This window comes from Artemia franciscana, chromosome 7, assembly GCF_032884065.1.
Source record: "Artemia franciscana chromosome 7, ASM3288406v1, whole genome shotgun sequence".
Classification (NCBI taxonomy): domain Eukaryota; kingdom Metazoa; phylum Arthropoda; class Branchiopoda; order Anostraca; family Artemiidae; genus Artemia; species Artemia franciscana.
Window position 1 is genome coordinate 48,719,334 of NC_088869.1, and position 25,040 is coordinate 48,744,373.

The 25,040-nt window shown below is 34.3% G+C and overlaps 1 protein-coding gene across 13 annotated transcripts in view; it reads right to left on the minus strand.

Moving 5' to 3' along the window:
* Positions 1 to 25,040, minus strand: part of LOC136029401 (protein turtle homolog B-like) — a 327,014-nt gene that overhangs the window by 253,504 nt on the left and 48,470 nt on the right. For all 13 annotated transcript variants that reach the window (XM_065707755.1, XM_065707762.1, XM_065707756.1 and 10 more), the window contains one exon: positions 13,560 to 13,822. In XM_065707755.1, the coding sequence (XP_065563827.1) occupies positions 13,560 to 13,767 (208 nt within the window). In that variant the 5' untranslated portion in view covers positions 13,768 to 13,822. The remainder of the gene's footprint in view (positions 1 to 13,559; positions 13,823 to 25,040) is intronic.

The following is a 25,040-nucleotide window of genomic DNA, read 5'->3' on the forward strand; positions in this document are numbered from 1 at the left end:
ATATAGGCATGGCCAATTTGGGCGTCAATAGCTTAGAGCTCTAAACAATGCCTAGATTAGTATGCATTATTCCAGGTGATGAATTTACAGTAATTAATGTGAGCTATCTCGAGGTGTTGTGTTTTATTTCTTTCTATTACAATTTTGTGGTTTGACATACAGCCGCAAGTTATGATAGTTAAGTTGTGTGTAATTTCAAAATTATTTGACATTTCTAAAAAGATTCGTGACATAAAGATTTCAAATATTGATTGAAACCGCTATTTAGCCTAGTTTAGCTATCTGAAGGGCGCTTTTTACTTGCTACTACCGTTAAAAATCTCCAGAATCAAAGAGGCGTTGATGAACTTCATTGACGAAAAAAATGTTCTAAAATTATTAGTATCAATACTACGTGACAACGAACTGTACGTAAAGAGAGCCAATTACAATAGCAACTATACTTACAAAAAGAATTCTGAAAAAATATGTAACTAGACAAAATCTGCATTTAATGGTGATTCAAATATGAAAATTTAGTAAGTTTAAAGGTAGGAATAGAAATTAATAGAATTGGTCAATTTAAATAATTTCAGAAAAAGGGGGAGACAGGCCCAAATAGTGATCTTTGTTTTTATTACCAACGGTTGTCATATTGAGTCAATGGTCGTAAAAGTTAATCCTAGTGCCCTTTCAAAGATCCCAAAATGATCGGAGAACAACTGGGCTCTTCCGTGCCATTTGTTGACCCAGTGGTCCCTCAGTGCTAAATAATGTGTCGCGTTAAAATTTTAATCAGAAGTAATTTAGCAAAAGTAATCTTAAAGCTGAAGTTTTAATCAGAAGTGCAATGCGACTTTCTTTAACAAAAAAAAAGTAAAATAAAAGTACCACTACCTCTAAAGGTAGTGCGACGCATGGAGTTCCCGGACAAGGGCCCAAAGTTTTAGAGAAGAACTGGAACCATATGGAAAAACTCATAAAAAAAAATTTAAAGAAAGGTTGGCTTGTTATACATTGTTGGACTTCAAATCTTGCTGTGAGTTTTAGGTTTTATAATTTTAAGTTTTTTCTAAGGATATTTCAGAAAAACGATCCTAACTTATACAAATGGCAAATCGACTTTTTTTAGAATTTTTTAAACAAATAAATAGGAATCGATGAGATAAGAAGAAACCTACATCATACTATTAGAAAGCTATAAAAACGGTTGAAAATAAAATCCTTCCTGGTTCCTAGGAAATTCAATTCAATCTGAAACGTCATCATTATGAAGCTTTTCTTCTATCCAGTTTTGCCCCAGTTAATTGCTAAAATTAGACTGCCATGGTTGACTTTGGGCCAGATCATCAACACAGTAGAACATCAACACTAAACAATTTTTTGGAACATAGCACTTTGCCCTAATGAAACTCTTTTTTTATATATGTAAAATAGCGATTTTGATCCTAGCGTAGTGACAACCCTTTACCGAAATACAGCCTGAATATTTTTAAACTCAAAATTCGAACTATTTTTTTTTTTTTTAATCCTTATTATCTTCTTTAGATTCAGGCAACTGACGTTCCATCAAGGGTCGTCCACTTTCAGAAATATGTATATAATATGGTATTTGCCCTTTATGGCAGAACAAGTGGCGCTCCGACACGCCAGATGGCAAAGAGTAGACGCCCCCCTTGTTCTATTGCATCCTATAATACAAATAATAACAAAGATTACACTGTCTTATCATAATATAATCAATAAAGAGGATAATACAATTACGATTTTTTGAAGACAGTAATTCTAAGAAGAAGAATAATTGAATATTTCGGCCATATAGCTAATGACCGTCCTCAGCAAAACAAAAATGTAGAATAACGATAAAATTTTGTTTGCTGAGAATGGCCAATAGATACATGGTTGGAATATTCAATTAGATTATTCTACCCTTTAGTGTCTTTAAAATTTCCGAGGGGTTGCCCACTTCCTGCCATATGGTGTACATCACTGAATGCCACGGTTGCCACACAGTTCCACCCTGCATGGCGAAGTTCTCAAAACGCTTGACACAATCCCAAAACGTATGACACAATTTGGCAACGCTTGCCTGGTGCTCATCATTTCTAACGTAGCAGTGTTTTAACGCCACCGCGGTTTTCCGCCACCATATGTTTTCCGCCACCTTTTAATTCGGGTAGGTCAGAATATGCATAGAAATAGGCATAGACATAGACATAAGAACATACATAGACATAGACATAGAAATAGATATAGACATAGACACAGATATAGACAAAAACAAAGACATAGATACAAACATAGACATAGACATAGACGTAGACATAGACATAGATTAACCTAACTTAACCTGTCTATTCTGACACAACAATCCTCTTGTTGATGCAAGATTTCCTGGGTGGTGGAAAACATACGGTGGCGGAAAACCACGGTGGCGTTAAAACACCCACACCAATTTCTAAGAGTGGGCAGCCCCTAGAAAATTTCCTCATTAAATTATACTCTTTATGGTATAAATCTTCTAATGCGACGCTTCCGGTTTATTTTTGGCTGTAAACTATTGCGACTAATGTATCTTTTAATTCGCTAATTTAAACCAGATTATTTTTAAAATCCTAAAGATGTCAATAACCTTCTTTTTTTCCCTTAAGATATTCAAGAATTTACCATTAAGGAAAACTTTATCAGAAAATTCTTTGTGTTTCTTTCACGATTAATTTGATATCAGAATGCAGCCACAACACCTATTTAAGTCAGTCAGACCATGAAATATAAACCACTGATCAACTACAAAACGACAATGAAATGACTGTCAGTGGTGTTCTGTTTTGTTTTTGTTATATATATATATATATATATATATATATATATATATATATATATATATATATATATATATATATATATATATATATATATATATATATATATATATATTACAGTTTGGTCAAACAGTTCATGGTAACGAACTATAAGTAAGAAGCGACTTGGCCCAAAAGTAACCGAAACTCTAAAAATCGAATTTCAGTACCAATAAATACATCAAAATAATCGGCTTTTTATGCTGACTCCAAATATATAAAACTCGTTATGTTTCATATTACCTAGCAAAGGTACAAGTCAGAGGAAACTTGCCTGATTTTCAAAAAGGGGTATCGCCCACAAAACGTCAAGCAATCTCAATGAAATTCCTAGTACGCATTTTAAGTGCCAAAAAGATTGGAGGGAATTACGACAGAAAGGGCTGTAAGTTAAACAATTTGCCCGTTGTTCATACATAGTATTAGTTATAGGCAAATGTAGAATATTTGTTTCTTTAGGGGGGAACTTTCTGCGGGGGAGGATTTCTACGGGGAGGAAAGTTTTCGTGGAAATCTTCAAGGGGAAATTTTATACGGCGGAGGGAAGGATATTACAACGAACAAGTTTTTCCGCCAAAAATAAGGAGCAACAGCAAAACTTCAAACAAACGGAGATTATTTCATATATGAGCGGGGCTGCCCCCTCCTCGATCCCCCGATGTTTACGCTAAAGAGGGCTTTTAGCACATTTCTTTAGGAAAGACATATTTTTTTAAAATATGTCACCAGAAACATTTTTAAAAGCCTTAAGATTTCAGCGTAAAGTGCAAAGGATTAAGGAGGGGGCAGCTGTTTAGACAAAAGCAGTTTAGAGAAAAATACTAATAATAGTTACTATAGCTATGAGAAATTATGAAAAGTTAATAATTACGAGAAAAGTTTTGAGAATTCCTAAAATAGAGTAAATTCACACATTTGGTGTCAAATTGAATAAAAAGCACAATAATGAAACTGAATTTTTAGAGTATTTTGTCTTGAACAATAATGAAAATTTAATTTTTGCATGGTTAGCACATGGTGTGGCTTATTTTTTCTGTAGTTTGTCAAGAATTGGAGCTCAAACCTCTTTCTAGGGCGTTAGACCATGAAAATCCAATTGGTTCTATTAGAATTCGCGGTCTTGGGCAATTTAACACGCTTTAGGTAAACATATATTTTTGATGGAACAAAATGGCAGAAATATGCTTAATCAAAATAAAAATTTAAAAAGAACAGAAATCAATCCTTTTCGAAATTCTTTTAATGATTGTTTCACAACAAACTTTTACTATAAAGATTAATCAAATAACAATTACCATTCCCGACCTGAAAATATCTGAAATTTAACTGGACTATGTGAGTTAACTCACTTAACTCGACTACCTTTTTTTTAATATTAAGGTGAGTTCTTTCTAAAAGCTTTTCGGTTATCCTAGGCACCTGCAATGGGAATTACTTGAAATAGCCTATTCTTTATTAATTTTATTAGATAATTTTTTATAAGACTTAATCCTCTATATTATTGTTATTACGGCGAACCTAGCAAAGAGTAAACCACGGCCCATAGTTTACTAATCAAAAGTTTAAACAACGTTTTTGAAAAAAAAAATGTCTGGTAATAAAAAAATTAATTTGACGCTGATCCAGGCATGGTAACTCTCATTTTGATTAGTTTTTACATTAAAAATGTTTTGTAAAAAAAAAACTTTTTTAAAAAGCCCCTAAAATGGCTTCAGGCTCTATTTAAAAATGTCCTTAACTTTCTTTCACAATAAACTTTTACCATAAATGCGAGTCAAAATAGCAGTTAAAAACCCCTCAAGTGACTTCTTTTGCTTCAGTGAAACTCCTCAAAAGTAGTGTTGGATCTAAATAAAAGAGTGCCCATTGGAATCAGCAGGGTCAACACCTACATTCAGGAAAATTATAGTCCCCACCTTGAGCAACAAGTAAAATTGCTTTCTCGTATGGGAAACACTGGTTTGTTTCTTAATCCTTCTTTTTCCCCAGGAGTAATCGTAGCTATCCAGTGGTCGTAGAATATTGGAAAAGGGTTCTTTTGAAACGAAAATGACATCATATAATATCATTTTGTGACACCAAAAATCAATGTTGGCTCAAAGTGGGTGAAAATACCAGACAATGGAAATTCTAAGACAACCAATCAGGTTTGCATGTCTAAAACCCCGAACAGGAGATTTTGAATACCTCTCCCATTTTGACAAACCAGAGCAAAGTAGCGTTTTTAGCAATGTCCTGCAAAAACAAAAAATTCCACTCAAAAAAGGTAAAAATACAATGAAATCCAGATTCTAATATAGCCTACAAGATCAGTTTTTTTCGTATTCTTAAGCTCTAAACAGGGTTATGAGCGTCCCGTCTAGAGAGAAATCAGCAAGGGGACATTTTCTGTCATTTTGTGCCACAAAACACCGATTTTGGCCTAAAGAGGTTTAAAATGCCGGAAAACACAAATTCTTAGCTAACCGATCGATTTGTCAATGTCTAAATCGGCAAGCAAGGGGTTTTGGGATCCCCATCTTGAAAAACAGCGATAAAGTATAAGACGTGAATGCCACAATGAGTTACGTGCTTATTCATAGATTGTTAGCTAATAATAACATGCGTGTGCAGTTCAGAGGCATCGTTCGGGGGGGGGGCAAATGGGGGCAGTTGCCACCTAATAATGTGGAGAAAAGAATTATTATATACTCCATGCCCTTGGACTATCTAGATATGGACCCCTCATGCCCCCCCCCCAGTAAAATGCTGGAGATTCACTCCTGTTGCAGCGCTTCTCAAGGTTTCTTGATAGTCTTCAGCAGATGATGACTTTTTTACGAAAACTGAGCTTGCTTAAGTTTTTTTCTTTACAGAATTATAATTGTATATAAAAAATTGTTGATATCATGGCTAGTGAAAGACTATTGAGAGACTTATACATTAGTCTTTCATTTTCTGCAGGCTAAGCATAGAATTTTCTGATCCTAAAGGAACATATCATCTTTTTAGATTCATTTTATGGTTTCAATAGTGCCAGTATTTTTTTTTATTTGAATTCTGAAGGATATTGGAAAATATCACGAGTGAGTTTATTCAAACTATCTTGCAGATATATCTTGCGTGATCTACACAGCAATTTTTTTTCCTTTTAAGTTACAACTTCATTCTTTACTTCTGTAAGAAACGCTATTCGCATTAAAGCCTTCAGCCCTTATTAAATTTTACAGCTAAAAGCCTTGAGCGCCAAAGCGTTAAGAAATATACCAGTCAATAGCGTTTCGATTTGCATTAATCAACATTTTATCGCAAAAGCGGAAATTGCGGTTCCTTGTTCAACCGGAACGCATAGCTTTTTGGTAAACAACTACCGGTGATTTCTTTGTTTTGATTTATATCCCACCTCACCTTTGGTTCCAGGCTCTATTCGTCCAAAGAGAGTTCGGTTATATCTGCTATTTATCAGCCAAACCCTATAGAATTAAAAGGAAATTCTAAAAAATGCCAGATATCAGCAAAAACTGAAGAAAAAAAAACATGCTTTATTTTCCTAGTACTAAATGTTGCAATGCTAAAGCAACATGAGAAACATGCGAATGATCAGTCACTAAAGAAAATAAATTTCGTACCATATATTTCAATTTTGGATAGCTTACAACAGCCAATAAAAATGTGACCGATTTTTCTTTGCATCGAATATTAAGAAACATATTTAAAAGGCAATTTGGTAGTTTAATTTTTGGAAGGTTTGATTGAAATTTAGCTGTGAAAAACAAAACGTTTTTTTTTCAAATTTCATAAAAAAAAACTAACTTTAAAAGTTTAAACGAATCCTTTAAAAAAAAACTTGACTATATTTCTGTTTCAGATACAAAATTATTCTTAAAAATTCTAATCACTAAATTAGGGACGTACGCAAGAGCCACCCACCCAATAAAAATCCTATGCTTTCTTGATACTTCTTATTAAAATTATTACAAAAAATGATTTTGTATATTTCCCCCCCCCTGTTTATTTTATCATTGTCCCCTCGGAAGACATTCTTGAATAAGTGTCATCATTATACAAACCTCTGCTAAACAAAATAAATAAAATGAATACAGTTACCCCTCTTGAATAAAACTTAATAGCACTTTTTTTTACTGTGCCAGTAAACGATTGAGAAACACTTGCTAATGGGACATGGAATCTCCACCAGACAAGTGGTTTTCCGAAGATTCTTCAAAGTCAGACACTAAGCAAATTGTCATTAAATTGTAATTTCATGCACGTGATATTGATTTCCTAAACAAATTGAAGAGATTTACAAGACATTTTAGACAATTTACACAGATATTTGATTTCAAAGAGGCTAAAAACTGAATTAAGACGACAATAGCAATCCACATGCTGATGATAGAGTTTTCCCGTAAGTCCATCAAGAGTAGAAAGTCAAGATACAATCCGTAGCTCATGAGGGGCCACAGCGTAATTAAATACAACCCTTGACTAGAATTGGAAAAAAATTCCTAACACATAACATTTCACAGAAATGAAATTTTCAAAGATCAATGGACTAGGTTCAGCTTAAAAGCAAGTACCGAAGAATGTGTTTCAGAGGGTCTCATATTTCAGAGGGAATTTCAAGTTGGTCAAAACTCTGAGAAACTACAAATCATTCAAAGACAGGGAAGAGGTCAGAGAAAAGCAAGACAGTAGTTTGGAATGGATAGTGAAGGAGGTCAAATGCACCCCCTTCTCCTTTCTCGCTTATGAGACAGCCAATCGGATTTTAATATTCTTTGGAGATTTTCAATATCTCTTTTCGACAACAAAGCACCTAAGGCATTTCTAATTGTGAAACGTTTCGCGACTTTCAGGTGATTGTACACAAAAAAAAACTTCTTGGTAAGCTGATTCCAGATACGTAAACTCTACAAAGTTTAGAGAAACCAAACTTAATATACAATTTTTTTTTAGCCCAACCTCTCACATTATTAAATTAAAAATAACAATTCTGTAATTAACACTTAAAACGAACAGAAATTACCCTACATCCCTATTAAGGGGGTTATTACCTCTCAGACTCACGCTAAATTGTATATATATATATATATATATATATATATATATATATATATATATATATATATATATATATATATATATATATATATATATATATATATATATATATATATATATATATATATATATATATATATATATATATATATATATATATATATATATATATATTTATAAATATATATATATATATATTTATATATATATATATATATATATATATATATATATATATATATATATATATATATATATATATATATATATATATATATATATATATATATATATATATATATATATATATATATATATATATATATATATATATATATATATATATATATATATATACATATGTATAGTAGCTGATGCTTGCAATTGTTTTATTTACCGATGCCTTTTAAAATATTTGAAATAAAAACTTAATATCTAAAACAATTGAGTATAAATAAGACATTTCATTCTCTAACGAATGTTACGAGCCTCCCTCGTATGTGGGATGATTTTTGTTTGCTACGTTGAATTTATAATCGTTATTATATATATATGTATATATATATATATATATATATATATATATATATATATATATATATATATATATATATATATATATATATATATATATATATATATATATACATAAATATAATATATATATATATATATATATATATAATATATATATATATATATATATATATATATATATATATATACATATGTATAGTAGCTGATGCTTGCAATTGTTTTATTTACCGATGCCTTTTAAAATATTTGAAATCAAAACTTAATATCTAAAACAATTGAGTATAAATAAGACATTTCATTCTCTAACGAATGTTACGAGCCTCCCTCGTATGTGGGATGATTTTTGTTTGCTACGTTGAATTTATAATCGTTATTATATATATATGTATATATATATATATATATATATATATATATATATATATATATATATATATATATATATATATATATATGTATATATATATATATATATATATACATAAATATAATATATATATATATATATATATATATATATATATATATATATATATATATATATATATATATATATATATATATATATATATATATATATATATATATATATATATATATATAATCTTAGCTCGTCTTGTTGATGCTTATAACAAGATATTTTTCACAGAACCTTGACATTTAAAAACTATTGTTTCCAATTCAAAGCGGCATTTCAGCAATGACAGGGGATTTGTCTCCCCCCTAAGCACCCACAAGGAATGCTTATTAAAAAAATATTCCTCCAAATGAAGCCATAGATATAGGGTCAAGTTTTTCTGGCTTCAGGTACCTCCCATCCCATTAAAATATGTCCTTGCTCTAATACCTGCAATGTAACTATTGATTGCTGCATTGTTGCTAATATCAAACAGTTTGTGGTAAGGAGCAACCCGGCTAAATAGTAACCGAAACTCTAAACAACGGAATTTTGATACCAATAACTATATCAAAAGACTCAAATTATTATGCTGATTTCAAATATATGAATTTCATTAAGTTGAGTTTTACCCATTAAAGGTTACGAGCCTGAGAATATTTGCCTGATTTTCAAAAAAAGGGGAAAGCAACCCCTAAAAATAACGAAATATTAATAAAAATCACATCAACAGATTCAGCTGATCAGAAAACCCTATTGTATAAGTTTCAAGCTCCTATCTGCAAAAATGTGGAATTTTTTTGTCAGAAAAAAGATCACGGATGCGTGTTCATTTGTTTTTTTTTTTTGTTTTTTTTTTCCAGAGGTGATTGTATCGACCCAGCTATCCTAGAATGTCGATAGAAGGTCCATTCGAACGGAAATTGAAGGATATACCGTCCTTTTGAGTGACCAAAAATATTGCAGGGCAACTAGGCCCCCTCCCACGCCCCTTTTTTCTCAAAATTGTCCGATCAAAATTTTGGGATGGCCATTTTGTTGAACATAGTTGATAAGTCAAATAATTATGTCTTCAGAGATAACAGGACCCCCCACAGCCCCTGGGGAAAGGTCTTTAGGTTTTAAATAATTCCTGGGACCACAATGGCAAATCATGATAATACATAAAATCGCGAAAAAAGGAAGAAAACAAGGACAATAAACATCCGGTGAAAAAAAATTGAAAAATTATGCAAATATTTCGCTAAAGACCTCCGCTTGACCGTCGTCAGTGCAGAATAATACGGACAAAATATAAAAAAAACACACCAGATATTGTTTTAATATAAAAAAACTAAACACAAAACTAAAAAGGATGACCCTTTCTGAGTAACGGTGAAAGGGTTACCATTTCCCCGAGATAGCCACTGAGCTTCGGTGCAAAATAGCAGTCAGGTATTCTCCAAGCCCGTTTCTTCTCACAAAACTTTAAACAACCTTAATGCAGTGTCTGTGCTTTTACTAAATTGACGTCTTTGTAGAATTTCATTTAGGCTAGGGCTCGAATCTTATGAGGATAGAGCCTATCTATGAATGATGCAATGGATCCATTTTATGTTAGGGGCAACAGCTTTAACCAAAGTTTGAACTCGAGTGTACCGTCCTAACAGAGTTTTGTCTCTCTCCGTACACAAAGCAATGCATTTATTCCATCCCATATCATGTTGTTTGAGTCAATAATATCAAAAATATACTTTCCAGTAGCATTGGTGGTCAAAGACTGACAAAAAAACACTTCTTTTATATCCCTATCATCAATAAATCTAACATAATCCAATAAATAAGGTTGCCTATGTTTATCAATCGCTTCATCGACTTGAAGACCAAAAACGTTACTTCTTAGTTTTTAAAATAATTGTTCATTGAAATCTCAGAAATATTCTCTCTGATATTATCCGTACTAAACTTTTACTAAAAGTTTATTGCAAAAACAAAAGGGAATTTTAAAAAGTATCTTTGAAATCCTTGAAATGATGGCTTATCTAAATGAAAAGCACACCATTAGAATTATCATGGTCAAAACCCTATGTACGAGAAGTAAAATCACTTTTTTTTGCATGGAAAGCACTGACGAGCGTTCTTTTTCAGACAGTTCGTGGTAACGAATCAAACAGTTCGTGGTAACGAACTGTAGTAAGGAGCGACCAGGCTCAATAGTAAACGAAACTCTAAAAAACGGAATTTTGATACTAAAAGATACATCAAAAGAATCAGATTTTCATGCTGATTTTAAATATATAAGATTCCCCAAATTTAGTCTTTGTCATCGACAGTTTCGAGCCTGAGAAAATTTGCCTTATTTTGGAAAATAGGAGGAAACACCCCCTAAGATCCATAGAAATACACAGGAGCTAAAAGCTCCTATCTACAAAATGTGAATTTTGTATTTTTTGCCAGAAGACAGATCTCGGATGCGTGTTTATTTGTTGTTTTTTTTTGTTTTTTTTTTCCTCAGGGGTCATCGTATCGACCAAGTGGTCCTAGAATGTCGCAAGAGGGCTCATTCTAACGGAATTGAAAAGTTCTAGTGCCCTTTTTAAGTGACCGAAAAATTGGAGGGCACCTAGGCCCCCTCCCACGCTCATTTTATCCCAAAGTCAACGGATCAAAATTTTAATATAGCCATGTTGTTCCGCATAGTCGGAAACCATAATAACTATATCTTTGGGGATGACTTACTCCCCCACAGTCCCCGGGGGAGGGGCTGCAAGTTACAAACTTTGACCAGTATGTAATAGTCATTGGGAAGTGAACAGACATTTTCAGGGGGATTTTTTTGGTTGGGGGGTTGAGGGGCGGCGGCTATGTGGGAGAATCTTTCCTTGGAGGAATATGTCATGGGGATTTTCTAGCATTACTATAAAAAAACAATGAACAATGAAAAACATGAAGAAGTTTTTTTTCAATCGAAAGTAAGTAGTAGCATTAAAACTTAAAACGAACACAGATTATTACGCATATGAGGGGTTCTTCTCCTCCTAAATACCTCGCTCTTTATGCTAAAGTAGTTTTAGTAATTTCAACTATTAATTCTACGGCCTTTCTGATTCAGGGGGTCATTCTTAAAGAATTGGGACAGAACTTAAGATTTAGTGTAAAGAGGGAGATATTAACGAGGAGATGAACCCCCTCATAAACATAATAAAAATATAAAAATATAGAAGTTTTTTACGTAAGTTAATTCTTCAGTTAAGTATATTTTTTACTAATAAAAACGTTCGTTAAAAATTAAAAGTTCTAGTTGCCTTTTTAAGTAGCCGAAAATTGGAAGGCAACTAGGCCTCCTTCCCCACCCCTTGTTTCTCAAAATTGTCTGATCAAAACTAAGAGAAAGCCATTTAGCCAAAAAAAAAGAATTAATATGCAAATTTCATTTTAACAATTTATGTGCGGAGAGCCAAAATAAAACATGCATTAATTCAAAAACGTTCAGAAATTAAATAAAAAAAAAACCTCTTTTTTTTAAATAAAAGTAAGGAGCAACATTAAAACTTAAAACGGACAGAAATTACACCGTGTATGAAAGGGGCTTATCCCTTCTCAACTCCCCGCTCTTTACGCTAAAGTTTTTTACTGTTTAATAAAGTAGAACTTAGAGAAAGAGTCAAACTTTAGCGTAAAGAGCGGGGCGTTGAGAAGAAACATATATACGATATATATATATATATATATATATATATATATATATATATATATATATATATATATATATATGACACATGACACACTGCAAAACACGAGCTGCGAAATGACAGCTCACCCCATATTCCAAAAGAATTTTAAGAGTAAGATAAAAGACTACATTCATGGGCTTACATCCACAGAACGGGGAAGATTGTGTATTCCTAATCCCATTTTTTTTTTATTACAATGAAAAATTTCTGGTGGTCAATTGGGAGGGGGAGAGAAACTATACCCCCTAAACTCCCGTCATTCAAACGAATAAAAGTTAGACCTTTAAATGGGTACTAGCAAATCGCAGCTTCTCCCATATACAAAAAGAAATTTAATTATAAAATAATAATAATTACTTCCAAAAGCTAATCTCCACAGAAAGGCAAAGACGGCATTGGTATCCCGAATAATATAATTTATAAAATAAACCCCCTTGAAAAACGTGAAAATTATTATGATAAAATTTATTTCTTACATTTAGCCCTCCCCCGAGAATTTTTTCCGAGTAAACTTTCTCAAGACTGACTACTGCGTTCTCAAAAATCAGACTTAACACGATTAGCGAGGAATTATGGGCTGCCCTCGACACCTGGTGAACTAGGCAAAAAAATTAAAAGACAAGAATGAACATTTCATAAGAAACACATTGCTCTTTACTAAGTCTGTGTTACTGCGTCGGCTATGAAATAAAGTATATAAAAGCAAAAACATGCGCATTTCCTGTATTGCCACAAATCCTTTTGGGAAAATGTTTAATTGATACCCAAGAATTTTATTTTATTTTGTACTAGGAGAAAAGCCCTCAAGTAGGGTGGCCTTTGTGGCTATTACCATCCTCTTTCCATCTGAAAGAATCCTCAAAATTTTGCAGCTTTTTCTTTTATCATTTCTTGTTTTTTTCCAAGTAGGTTGCTTAATGTTGGCATTAAGTGTGTCCTCTTCTCTGAAGTTCCATGCTAACCCAAACAAATCCAGTGTAAGTGCCTTGCTTGAATGCCTTCTACAAACCTAAAATTAAGTGACCTTACCTGGCATGGCAGCAATGAGCATTACGAAGACAATCCAAACGTGAAGAATATTACAAGAACCAGATAAATGCTGTCTTATGGAAGACAGGTGAGTCTGGAGTTTTTGACGATGCAGGGTCTGAAAGTTGCAGTGTCTGAAAGTCAGAAGTTGCAGTGTCTTTAGATTGCCAAAGCAGGTGGCCGAGGCCTCGCTGGGGACCTGGGCCATTGTAAAAGATCTATGGGTCCCATGTTATGACCGCGAACCACAAGGTAGAGTCATCCTGAAAGTACCAAAAGGTAAAATGCTAGTTATGCTATCGATCAACCGTCTAGGGTTAAACGGAAAGCAGTTCGCCCACGGTTGGGGTGGGATGATGCCGTAAAGAAAGATTTAATGGAAATAGGAACTTCCCGGGAGGGTGTAAAGAGGTAGGCTTTGCAAAAGATTAGAATGGATGCGGAGCGTGCGTAGTTGTGTCGGCCTCATACGATTTCGTGCTGCGGTGAGTTGTTAGTAGTAGTGGTAGCAGTAGATTCTGCCAGATTTGAAGAAAAACATTCTGAATCTGAGTGGATTTGGAACAGGGCCTTCCTGGATCTCAACTCTCCAAAATTTAAAGAATTACTTGATGTTATTATCCATAATTTCCAATTTTATTCAGATTGTCAGTTTTTTGACACTTTTCTAATTGGGCCTTCAAACCGATAGACAAAAAAAATTATTATATTTTTCCATAGTATACGCATTAGACCCTCTGAGTATCTAATTGAAAATCGTAGAAAATCTAGTAATTTTTGCCAGGACAGCCAAGGTCAAAATGCCTTGCATACTTCAATCGTATAAGGCCTCAATTCAAATGAACTGCCATACAGAAAATTGGAAGTAATTTCCACATTGAAAAGATTACAAATAAAACTTAAACGAGAAGCATAACTAAGTAGATGGGCTCTTGGGTATTATTAAGTATAAAAAAAACTACTTTTCTTGAATGGAGTAAAAAAAAAGGACGAAACTTCAATTTGTGAAAAGTGTTCAATTTCAATGGTAGGATGTCACCCTGACAGTTATTCTTACACTTTCCCAATACACTTCAATGGAGACGCGAAATTAAAGGGCACTCCAAATATAAAATTCAAGTTTTCTGACCCTTGAAACACAAGAACAATCAAAAGAAACAATGTAATTTAGCATATTAGAGGTATTGAAGTTTAATTCTCAGAATTGGAATATTCTACTTGGTTTCTTAAACAGTCTATTTTCACAAAACGATAATTGGGCTAAAATAATAGACATCTAGACAAGTAGGCCGACGCAATTATTTATTTGTTTTAACATTTTATCAAAAATTCGAAAAAAACTACTCGAAATAGGTGAATAACTTAAAATTTTAAGAAATTACTTAGAAATTCATAAAATTTTTTTAGATTTGTGGAAGTAATGCAGACAGATTCATGGTTCCCAGAGAGAGATCGAAGAACTATTCCCACGGGATCTGCAAAAATAAGTTAAAGTGCACAAAAAAAATACTTTGTGCTTAAAAACAAAATTTGTACAGAAAGAGTTAAGAAACCGAACTAGAAATAGTTTACACAGAAGTAGTTATAGCAGCAGTGACACATGTGGAGAAATGTATTACACTTATTATAATAAAACTTTTGTTAATTGTAAGTTTGTGTTTCAAGGTGACTTTTATGCCCCTACTAGCAACAAAATAAAGAATTTCCATGACCGATTGCTGCTTGAGCGAGTAAGGGTCATGCTAGGAAGGTAAACAAATGGGGTTTATTTTTGTTGGATGTTTTTTGTGGGGTTGAAAATTTGGTTATTTTAAACAGAAGAAATGGTGGTGGTACAAATTGAGTGAATTTACATCTTTTTCAAGAATTACTTCGAATCTGGTATATTCATTGATTTGTCTTTTTTGCCATCGTGTGGAATTTTCAGAGCTTCGGAAGGGGTGGGGCCACACCATGTGCCCATTGAGGTATTATTAGAAATAATAGTACTTACGAAAATTAGGGGTTAAAAGAAGGAGTTCAATGGGGTCGTGAAGAGAAAAGGTCAGGGTTTTTGTATTGGTTAGGAGTTGGAAAGTTAAATGAAATAGTAAATGAAGGAAAAATAGGTAAAGGCATTCTATGTTCCAGTACGAGGAAATCATGCCTTGAGTGTGGAAAAAAAGAAGCAAGGAGGAAGAACCACGCTTTTTTTCCAGGAATTCTTAAGTTTAAATAGGGAGTAATTACAGCATCCCTGAATACAAAAGAAATAAAGTTTTCCGAGGATAATCGAAGAGTAAATAACGTTGGTAAAGACAAAGAAAGTAGAACAAAAGAAGGGTGGTGTAAGAGAAATCGTAAATTAGTTTAGGATAATAAATTGTTTTAGCAGGTAATTAAGGGGTAAAATGACCGTATAAATGAGTTTACCCCCCCCCCCCCGCGCAGGTTCGTGGGCAGAGTACTTAGAAAAGTAAATAGCGACGAAATCTTTCCATAATAACACCACACTGATTCCCTTTTAAGAAACAGATTATGGCTTGACCAGCCCGGTGGATCCAAATGAATTATAGACTTCATTGAAAATAATGAAAGGAACGCCGGCACCTGGTCCAGATGGTATAACAGTATCATTATGGTAACGTAGAGGAGCATATTTACTTCAAATTGTGTTATTAATTTTCACCGTTATTCTGCAGAAAACGATTTAGCCGAGAAAGTGGTAACTTTGTCGATGATGGTTGCACTATACAAAAAAAGAGACAAGAGCGACTATAATATTTATCAATAAATCCATATAGGAAATAGTTTAGCTAAATTATTTTGCAAAGTAGTTGATAGTAGGTTGAATTGGTGGTTACGTTGGGAAGAGGTACTTAATAAGGTTCGAACTGGTTTAAGAGAATATTATGGTATTAGAGACAATATCTTTATGCTACAAGCTCTAGTAACTAAACCCAGGAGGATCAGGAAAGGTCAGTTGTATGCTGAGTTCGTGGACTTGAAAGTTACCTTTGATAGTGTAGATAGAGTGCCACTAGTGGAGAGTTATTGGAGATGGTTCTGCTGATGATTTTTGTAGTTATTTCAGTAGAAATTTATAAGGCAACGAGATTAGTGGTTAGGGTTGATAATAATTTGTCCGGGAGAATTTGTCTAGGAGTACAATATGAGACAGGAGCAGCCCAAAGCAGGGAAGTAATATATCGCCTAATTTATTTAGTACTTATTTAAATAGATTGGAAAAGTTTATGGTGCAAAAGGAGGCACTAATGTCGACAATGGACCTGTCAAGGATATACATGCTCCTTTTCGCAGATTCTATAATTTTAGTTGGAGATTCAGGTCAGAAGTTACAGGACTTGTTAAATTCGTTGTGGAAATATTTATTAAGAAAGAAACTTGATTTGAATGTTGGTAAAACAGTTGTCTTAGCGTTTCGAAAGTAGTGCCAATTAAGTATTAACGAATATAAGACGTAGTAAGGGAATGGGTAGGATGTCCGAATTTAATTTTGAGGAGGCAAGTAAGGACATGAGAGATGTTAGGATTCAGAAGGAAATTTTTATGAATAAGGTACTTATTGTGTCGAATTATGCAACAGAAGTTTGGGATCCTTAGAAAATTTACAAATTAATAAGGATATCAAATAGTTTGTGGTAACAAACTGTAAGTAAGGAACGACTCGGCCCAATAGTAACTGAAATTCTAAATAACGGAATTTTGATAAAAAAAAAACAGATTCATCAAAAGAATTTTTTTATGCTGATTCCAAATATACAAGATTCATTAGTTTAATGTTACCCATCAAAGGCTAGGAGGCTGAAAAAAATTGCCTGGTTTTCGAAAAAGTGGAGAAATATCCCCCAAAAGTCAAGAAGTCCTGCTGAAAATGGCACGATCGGGTTCAGCATATCAGGAAACCCTAGTGTAGAGGTTTCAAACTCTTATATGCAAAAATGTGGAATTTTGATTTTTTTTTTTTCAGAAAAAGATCAGAAATGCGTATTTAACTCTTTTTTTTCTGTGTTCTTCCCAGGGTGATCGTTTCAAACCAATGGTACTAGAAGATTAAGAGATGGCTCATCTGAACGGAAATTAAAGGTTCTAGTGGCCTTTTTTAAGTGACCAAAAAATTGGAGGGCAACTACCCCCCCCCCCCCCTTCCACACTTTTTCCCCCAATGTCATCAGATCAAAATTTTGATATAGCCATTTTGTTCAATGTAGATGAACGGCCCAATAATTATTCCTTTGGGGATGACATAAGCCCCCACAACCCCTGGGGGAAGGGCTGCAAGTAATGAGAGAAGTTTCCGGGGGCAAGCTTTCCAGGGGAAATTTTACACCGGAAGAGTTTGCCAGAATTCATATACCGAATTTATTTTATTTATGTTACTTTCCATTTAGCATATGGAGATTTTCTGGAGGAATTGTGGGGAGGGATTTTCAGCAGAGTTGGAATCATCTGTCGGATTTTTACATGGAGGGGTCTTCTACGGGAGACATTCTCCATGAGGGTACTATCATTAGCAGAAATTCTTCACGGTAAAATTTTCAGCGGTAGAAACTTTTGGAATTTCCGCGAGATTTTCCACGTGGAGGGGATACAACACGACTTAAAAAACAATCAGAAATTTAATAGAAACAATTCTTGTTTCAAATGATAGCATACTAAGGAGAATTTTTTTAGGCAGAATCACCCACAAGAAATTTTCTAGGGAGAACTTGCAGCGAGGATGGAACTATCCGGGGGTTATTTCCCAGAGAAAATTTTTCACACTGGTCAAGCTTTCAATGGAGGAATTTTTCGCAAAGGGTTTTTTCCATGGAGGGGGGTGGATTACCTGGGATTATTTGCAAAAGGATCAGAAGCGAAATAAAAAGACTGATTTTTTTTACCGAAAGTAAGGAGAAAAACTAACTCTTAAAACAAACATAAATTATTCCGTATATGAGGGGAATTACCCCCTCCTGTATACCTCATTCTTTACACTAAAGTTCGACCTTTTGTCCCAGATAATTTCGAAGACCCCACTGCCTTTACATGAGGACAAATAAATGTTCAAAAAGGGATAAAATCCTTTTAATAGACAGAATATTAATACTGATGATGGTCACTGCATAAGTGACCGAAATATCTAGTACTTTTGTGAAATTTGTCGCTGTCTATTAAACGGATTTTATCCCGATTTGAACTTTTATTCACCTTTTGTCCCAATTCCTTAAGAATGACTCTTGAAGAACATGGGCCTTTGAATTAGAATCAAAACCTTTTTTAAATGTAATAAAAGATGGTTTTCAAAACAATGTTTACATTCCTGTCTTAAAAAAATGACAAAAAAAAGAACTTCAAGTGCGTAGCCTAAAAATATACAAAAAACATCCAAAGTGATTGAGAGAGAGAGGACAACGCCTGTAATCAAATAATAAATCATGGATAGGTTTTCTTTGACGTTAGGCGTATCCCCTGGGCTTACAAACTCGCTCATAATGCAGCACTCTTATATCGTAATATATGCAATGAAGAGCATGGTAATGCGCAACTCCTGAGGCATGCGTAATTTCAATTATTATGGTTACGATCAAATCCGTAATCCGGAGCAGGAAAACAAGCAGGGCGTCCAGGCCCCCGAACTTGACTTTTTAAGCTCTTCTGCATTATTTCTTAGAATTGCTTAACGAAATGATCAGGTATTGATCATATCCCCATTTTTTCTTAATTATTCTTCTCTTTTGGAGGATATTTTGGCAATGCTCTTGTCCCCCCTCAATGTAAAATGCTTCCACCTAAGTTAGCTCCCTCAAACGCGTCTTTACTCGTTATTCAATAATTTGCAGAAAATGCCTCCTTCCCCCATAGTCTGCCATTGTCTTTCGACAATTAATTTTAAGTCCCCGCTTCTTCTTTTTCAAGGTCAACTTGTTTTTGTCACTTTGGTCTTCTGCGGTGGTACGCCCAGAATTTTGTCCAGGGGGATAATTTTTAGAGGGTGGGGGTACAAGACACTTTAATGAACACATAAAAATTTGTTTATATACATTTTTGTTACGCTTTTATGGGTAAAAAAAACAGGAAAGGGGTAGGGGGTATCAAACCTTCTACCCCCTTCCTGGATACTGCCTTGTTCCGGGCTACAGCAAAATTTTCTTATGCATCAAAATAACTTGTTTAGACTGTTTGTGCAATTAGCTGGCCCAGTTACGGTATGAATTCTTCGCAGGAAACTGTAGTCCTTTATAGTTTCATTCATTCAAAAGTACAACCAAGCTGGTTCTGCTTCTGCTTAAAATGTTAGGTAGGTAGGTAGGTAGGTTTTATTTTTATCCACAATATAAACATAAATAAAAATGACACTACTAATAAATTATTGCAGCAAAAAGAAAGTCCTAAGAGCTTTGTTTTTGCTGCACTATGTGCATAGCTTTTGTTTTCCTATGCACTTAGTGCATAGCTTGGAGATTGCACATTTCTCGAAGACCAAAGTGCCATTTGCGGCAACACGTCAGACTCTCATAGTGTTAAACCAACCAAATCTCAGATTTTCAGCAGCCAGAGTCTCAAGAAGACACGAAAGCTTTCAGGAAAATCCAGTAGCAAAAAGCCATTTACCAAAATTATTTGTTTAATACTAGGCTATATGCTACCAATAAGTGTTGTGAACTATTGCACAAGGGCGAGGATTGGGAGTGATACCGCTGTATCAGAGTCTAGCGACTTCTATTACGAGACTGGAAGAAATATCGAATGGACCGAAATTTTATCGGAGAATATGAAAAAATCCAATATCGACAGAGACTCAAAATAACAGAGGAATGTGATCAAATGTAAATGGAATAGATGTGAAAAACAAATACCTGGTTTACTAAAAAATCAATTGCGTCATTTACTGAGAGGCAGGAAATTCCCTCTCCCTCCTAGAATTAGAAAAAAGATTGTTTTTGTGTTTTACTTGAAAAATGTTTTTTAATGTTTTACTGAAAAAAAACGAAATTGCCCCCGTAGATTTAAAAAAAAATATGTTTACCACTCCTCCCCCAACATTTCTTGACACTACTGCTGTCAACAGTAAAAATCCAAGACCATCAAGTACTAGCAAATCAAATTCGAACATAAAACTAATATTGCTATATTCATGCAGGAACAAATGACGCATTATGCTATTATCTGAAATCCTTCAAAGAAATGCTCAATCAAAAAGTTTTGCTCGTTGACTGCTATTCAGAAAAAGGCAACATCATTATGAAAAGGAAGGTGTGGTCTTGGTACCGCTTCAGGCTGCCGCCAAATACTATTGCAACTGTAAATACGGTGCTTGGAATTTCGCAGTGTAAGCTACTTCAAATGAAAAATTCAAACTAATCGTGTTATTATACTAAGGAGGATGCAAAGTTGCATCGTGCATTCCCTCCCAAATTTCCTAGATCCTGTTTTTTTTTTTTAACAAAATTTGGAGGAATACCGAGACTACATTTTCTCAAACTACTAACTAAAATCCCATTAAATGTGGCACACTGCCCAGGCACCTTCATTAAAGGAGGATGAGGCTTCCAAACAGTACCCTCTGATATGAAAAATTTATGTGGTTTATTATATCTTTCGCATGCCCTATCTATTTTATTTTAGTTCTTTCTAAATTTCTGACACCTTTCCCCAGAATAAATTCCCTGAGCGTGCCTTCCATTAAACTGAATTCTGAGGACAGGCGTGACTTGTATTAAAAGACAAAATAAAATATTCTATATATATATATATATATATATATATATATATATATATATATATATATATATATATATATATATATATATATATATATATATATATATATATATATATATATATATATATATATACTAATACACGACTAAATCACTGAAATAAAAAATATTTACAACTAATTGAGGCAGTTCTATGAAACACAGAAACAACTGGTAATAAATAATAGAACAAATTGAAAATAAACTTAATTACTCAGTTATAACCATTAAGTTAAAATTAATATTAATTAAGGTAGAATAACTAAGTTAATTTTCAACGTTTTTATATTTTATTGCCAGTTGCTCTCGTGTTATCATAGAAGTGCTCAGTCAGCTGTTAAAATTTATGGTTGTTTCAATTAACGCAGGTTTTTTTGTTAATATTAGAAACTTTTCTGGGGTTTTCGTTAGCCTAACTTGGCTAAGTGGTTGGCGCGCTGCTTTGAGAATTCTTTGTCCATGGGGCATGGGTTCAATTTGATTTGGGAGGGGTCATTGGCGTGACTCTGTAAGCTCAGTCAGAGTCGACCCAGCTCTAAATGGGTACCTGGAGACATCTGGGTAAGGTAAGCAGGATGGTCGCCTGAAAGCACAGGATGGTTAGTCCCCAACCCTCCATTGCACTTCTTGGCTGAAGGGCCTCGAAACCGCCAGTTTGGACCTTAAAGGTCTTTTGCCATATAACTTACTTTTATTAGGAACTTTGGGGAAGTTATTCTCCCGTTTACTGCTTAAACATTAAGATTTAGCTTGCTATTTAAAGTTTGGACAAAATTTCGATGACCTGGATGCATATAGTGTCTTTTCTCCAAAGTCATAATTCAGCGTCTAAATACCTCCCCCTCACCATTCCCTAAAATTTCAACCTAATGCTACGAAGCTCCCGAGATATTGGATTTACGCAATTTTAGAAACCTGGCACCATTAGTGTCTATTATTTATTTTGCTGGTCAACCTGGTATAAGTTATAAGTTCCCTAGGAGCTTATAGTGCTAAAAAAGTTATTTTGTTTGAATGTGAGATGAAACTTTTTAGCCCATTCCTCCTCCAAAAAGATAAAATTGAATTGCTTTTGCTTCCTCCGCCCTATTTTTAACAGTACCTCGAAGTTTTGACTCCTTATCCATTACTGACATGCTATTTCGATAACCAGGATATATAGCCTAGTATCGTTCAATTTACTCATGTCCCCAAGTCGAAATTTAAAATTCATTCGACCCTCATCCCTCCAATACACCCTCAATGTTTCAACTTGGACCCGTAAGCCATTTTCAAGGTATTGGAGGTAATTTGAAAAATCTTGTGCGCAATATGTCTTTTGATTTACTCAGCTACACGTGTCATTCCCAAAATTTATTCTTGGGAAACTCTGATAAACTTGACCTAACGAGCGATCCATATGATCTTGCTCAAAACAGAACAAATTAGAAACAAAACCCTTTACCATTTTCGGGAGCCCCCTCCTCCCGATAAAAGGCAATCTTTTCTAGGCCCAGAGAATGATCTGTCATTCCTCCAAAGTTTAGAGCTAATCAGACACCCAGGGTCAAACATGCCCCTCTTTTCCATGAAACAACCTATCTGTAAATAATTGGCAACTTGCATAATTAACGGCCCTTACTGCAGGGGTCGTGGGAGACATTATCCCCGGAGATGTTGAACCTTTCAATGACTATGAAAAATAGCTGTCATAATTTTGATTGGATGTCTAGGAGGCTCTGCGTGGAGTAAAAGCTGGCACGAGAGAGAGGAGGCCGGTGGCCCTCCAATCACTTTTGACTCTTAACAAAGACACTAGAACTTTCAAATTTACATTTCAATAGCCTGTTTTTGTTCTCGGAAAAATGCAGCATGGTATTTTCATAGCCTGGATGCACACAGTTTCTTTTGATTTAGATCTACCCAAGTCATAATCCAATAAGAACTGGCCTCTCTCCCTCAATACTCCTTGAAAATATCAACTTAATACCCTAAACCGTTCCTGAGGTATTTTTCTCTCGCCCCATTCTTTCTCCAACAGTACATGAAAGTTTCAACTCCATCCCCCAAACTGTTTCCAAAGTATTGCAAGCAGGCTATTTCGATAACCTGCGTCTACATAGTGTCTTTCAATTTACTTCTGCCCCCCCCTCCCAAATTTAAAATTTGAAAGACAATTGACCCCCTCCCCCAGTAATCCCTCAGAGTGGCATCTGATTCCCTTAGACATTTTCGATATAATTGTAAATAATTGGAAAATACATGTGTACATAGTGTTTTTATTTGCTAAAATACGCATGGCGTTTCGAGAATATGCTCTTGGGAGACTCGAGGAATCTTAGCCAAGCGAAAGATCCGTAATAACTCAATCTTAATGCAACTAATCAGGTAAATACATGTTTGGCCCATTCCAGGTACACATAACACCTAAAAAAGATTTCTTGCATTTCAGACTCCCTCTGGAAAAATTCATTTAAAAAAATCCTCCATAAATTCTGGCTGCTTGTATCTATGCAGGGGCATACGCTCGGATTTATTTCATCAAACAGTTCGTGGTAACGAACTGTAGTAAGGAGCGACCCGGCTCAATAGTAACCAAAACTCTAAAAAATGGAATTTTGATACCAATAGCTACATCAAAAGAATCGCATTTTAATGCTGGTTTTAAATATATAAGTTTCATCAAGTTTAGTCTTACCCATCAAAAGTTACGAGCCTGAGAAAATTTGCATTGTTTTAGAAAATAGGGGGAAACGCCCCCTAAAAGTCATAGAATCTTAACGAAAATCACACCATCAGATTCAGCGTATCAGAGAACCCTACTGTAGAAGTTTTGAGCTCCTATCTACAAAAATGTGGAATTTTGCATTTTTTGCCAGAAGGCAGATCACGGATGCGTGTTTATTTGTTTTTTTGTTTTTTTTTTCTTTTTCCCAGGGGTGATCGTATCGACCCAGGTGTCCTAGAATGTTGCAAGAGGGCCCATTCTAACGGAAATGAAAAGTTCTAGTGCCCTTTTTAAGTGACCAAAAAAATTGGAGGGCACCTAGGCCCCCTCCCACGGTAATTATTTTCCCAAAGTCAACGGATCAAAATTCTGAGATAGCCATTTTATTCAGCGTAGTCGAAAAACCTTATAACTATGTCTTTGGGGACGACTTACTCCCCCACAGTCCACGTGGGAGGGGCAACAAGTTACAAACTTTGACCTGTGCTTACATATAGTAATGGTTATTGGGAAGTATACAGGCGTTTTCAGGAGGATTTTTTTGGTTTGGGGGAGGGGTTGAGAAGAGGGGGATATGCTGGGGGAACTTCCCTTCGAGAATTTGTAATGGGAGAAGAAAATTTCCATGAAGGGAGAACAGGATTTAGGCTACTAGCATTATTTAAAAAAAAAACAATTAAAAAATAAAAGTGAAAATGCTTTTTCAGCTGGAAGTAATGAACAGCAATAAAACTTAAAACAAACAGAAATTATTACCCATATGAGGGGCTCACCTCCTTCTAATACCTCGCTCTTTACGCTAAAGTATTTTCAGTAATTTCAACTACTTATTCTACGGCTTTTGTGATTCAGGGGGTCATTCTTAATGAATTGGGATAAAATTTAAGCTTTAGTGTAAAGAGCGAGGTACTGACGATGGGGCGAATCCCCTCATATATGTAATAAAAACATGAGAATACAAAAGTTCTTTACGTAAGCTAATTTATAAGTTACGTAAATCTTTTACCAATAAAAAGATTCGTAAAAAATTAA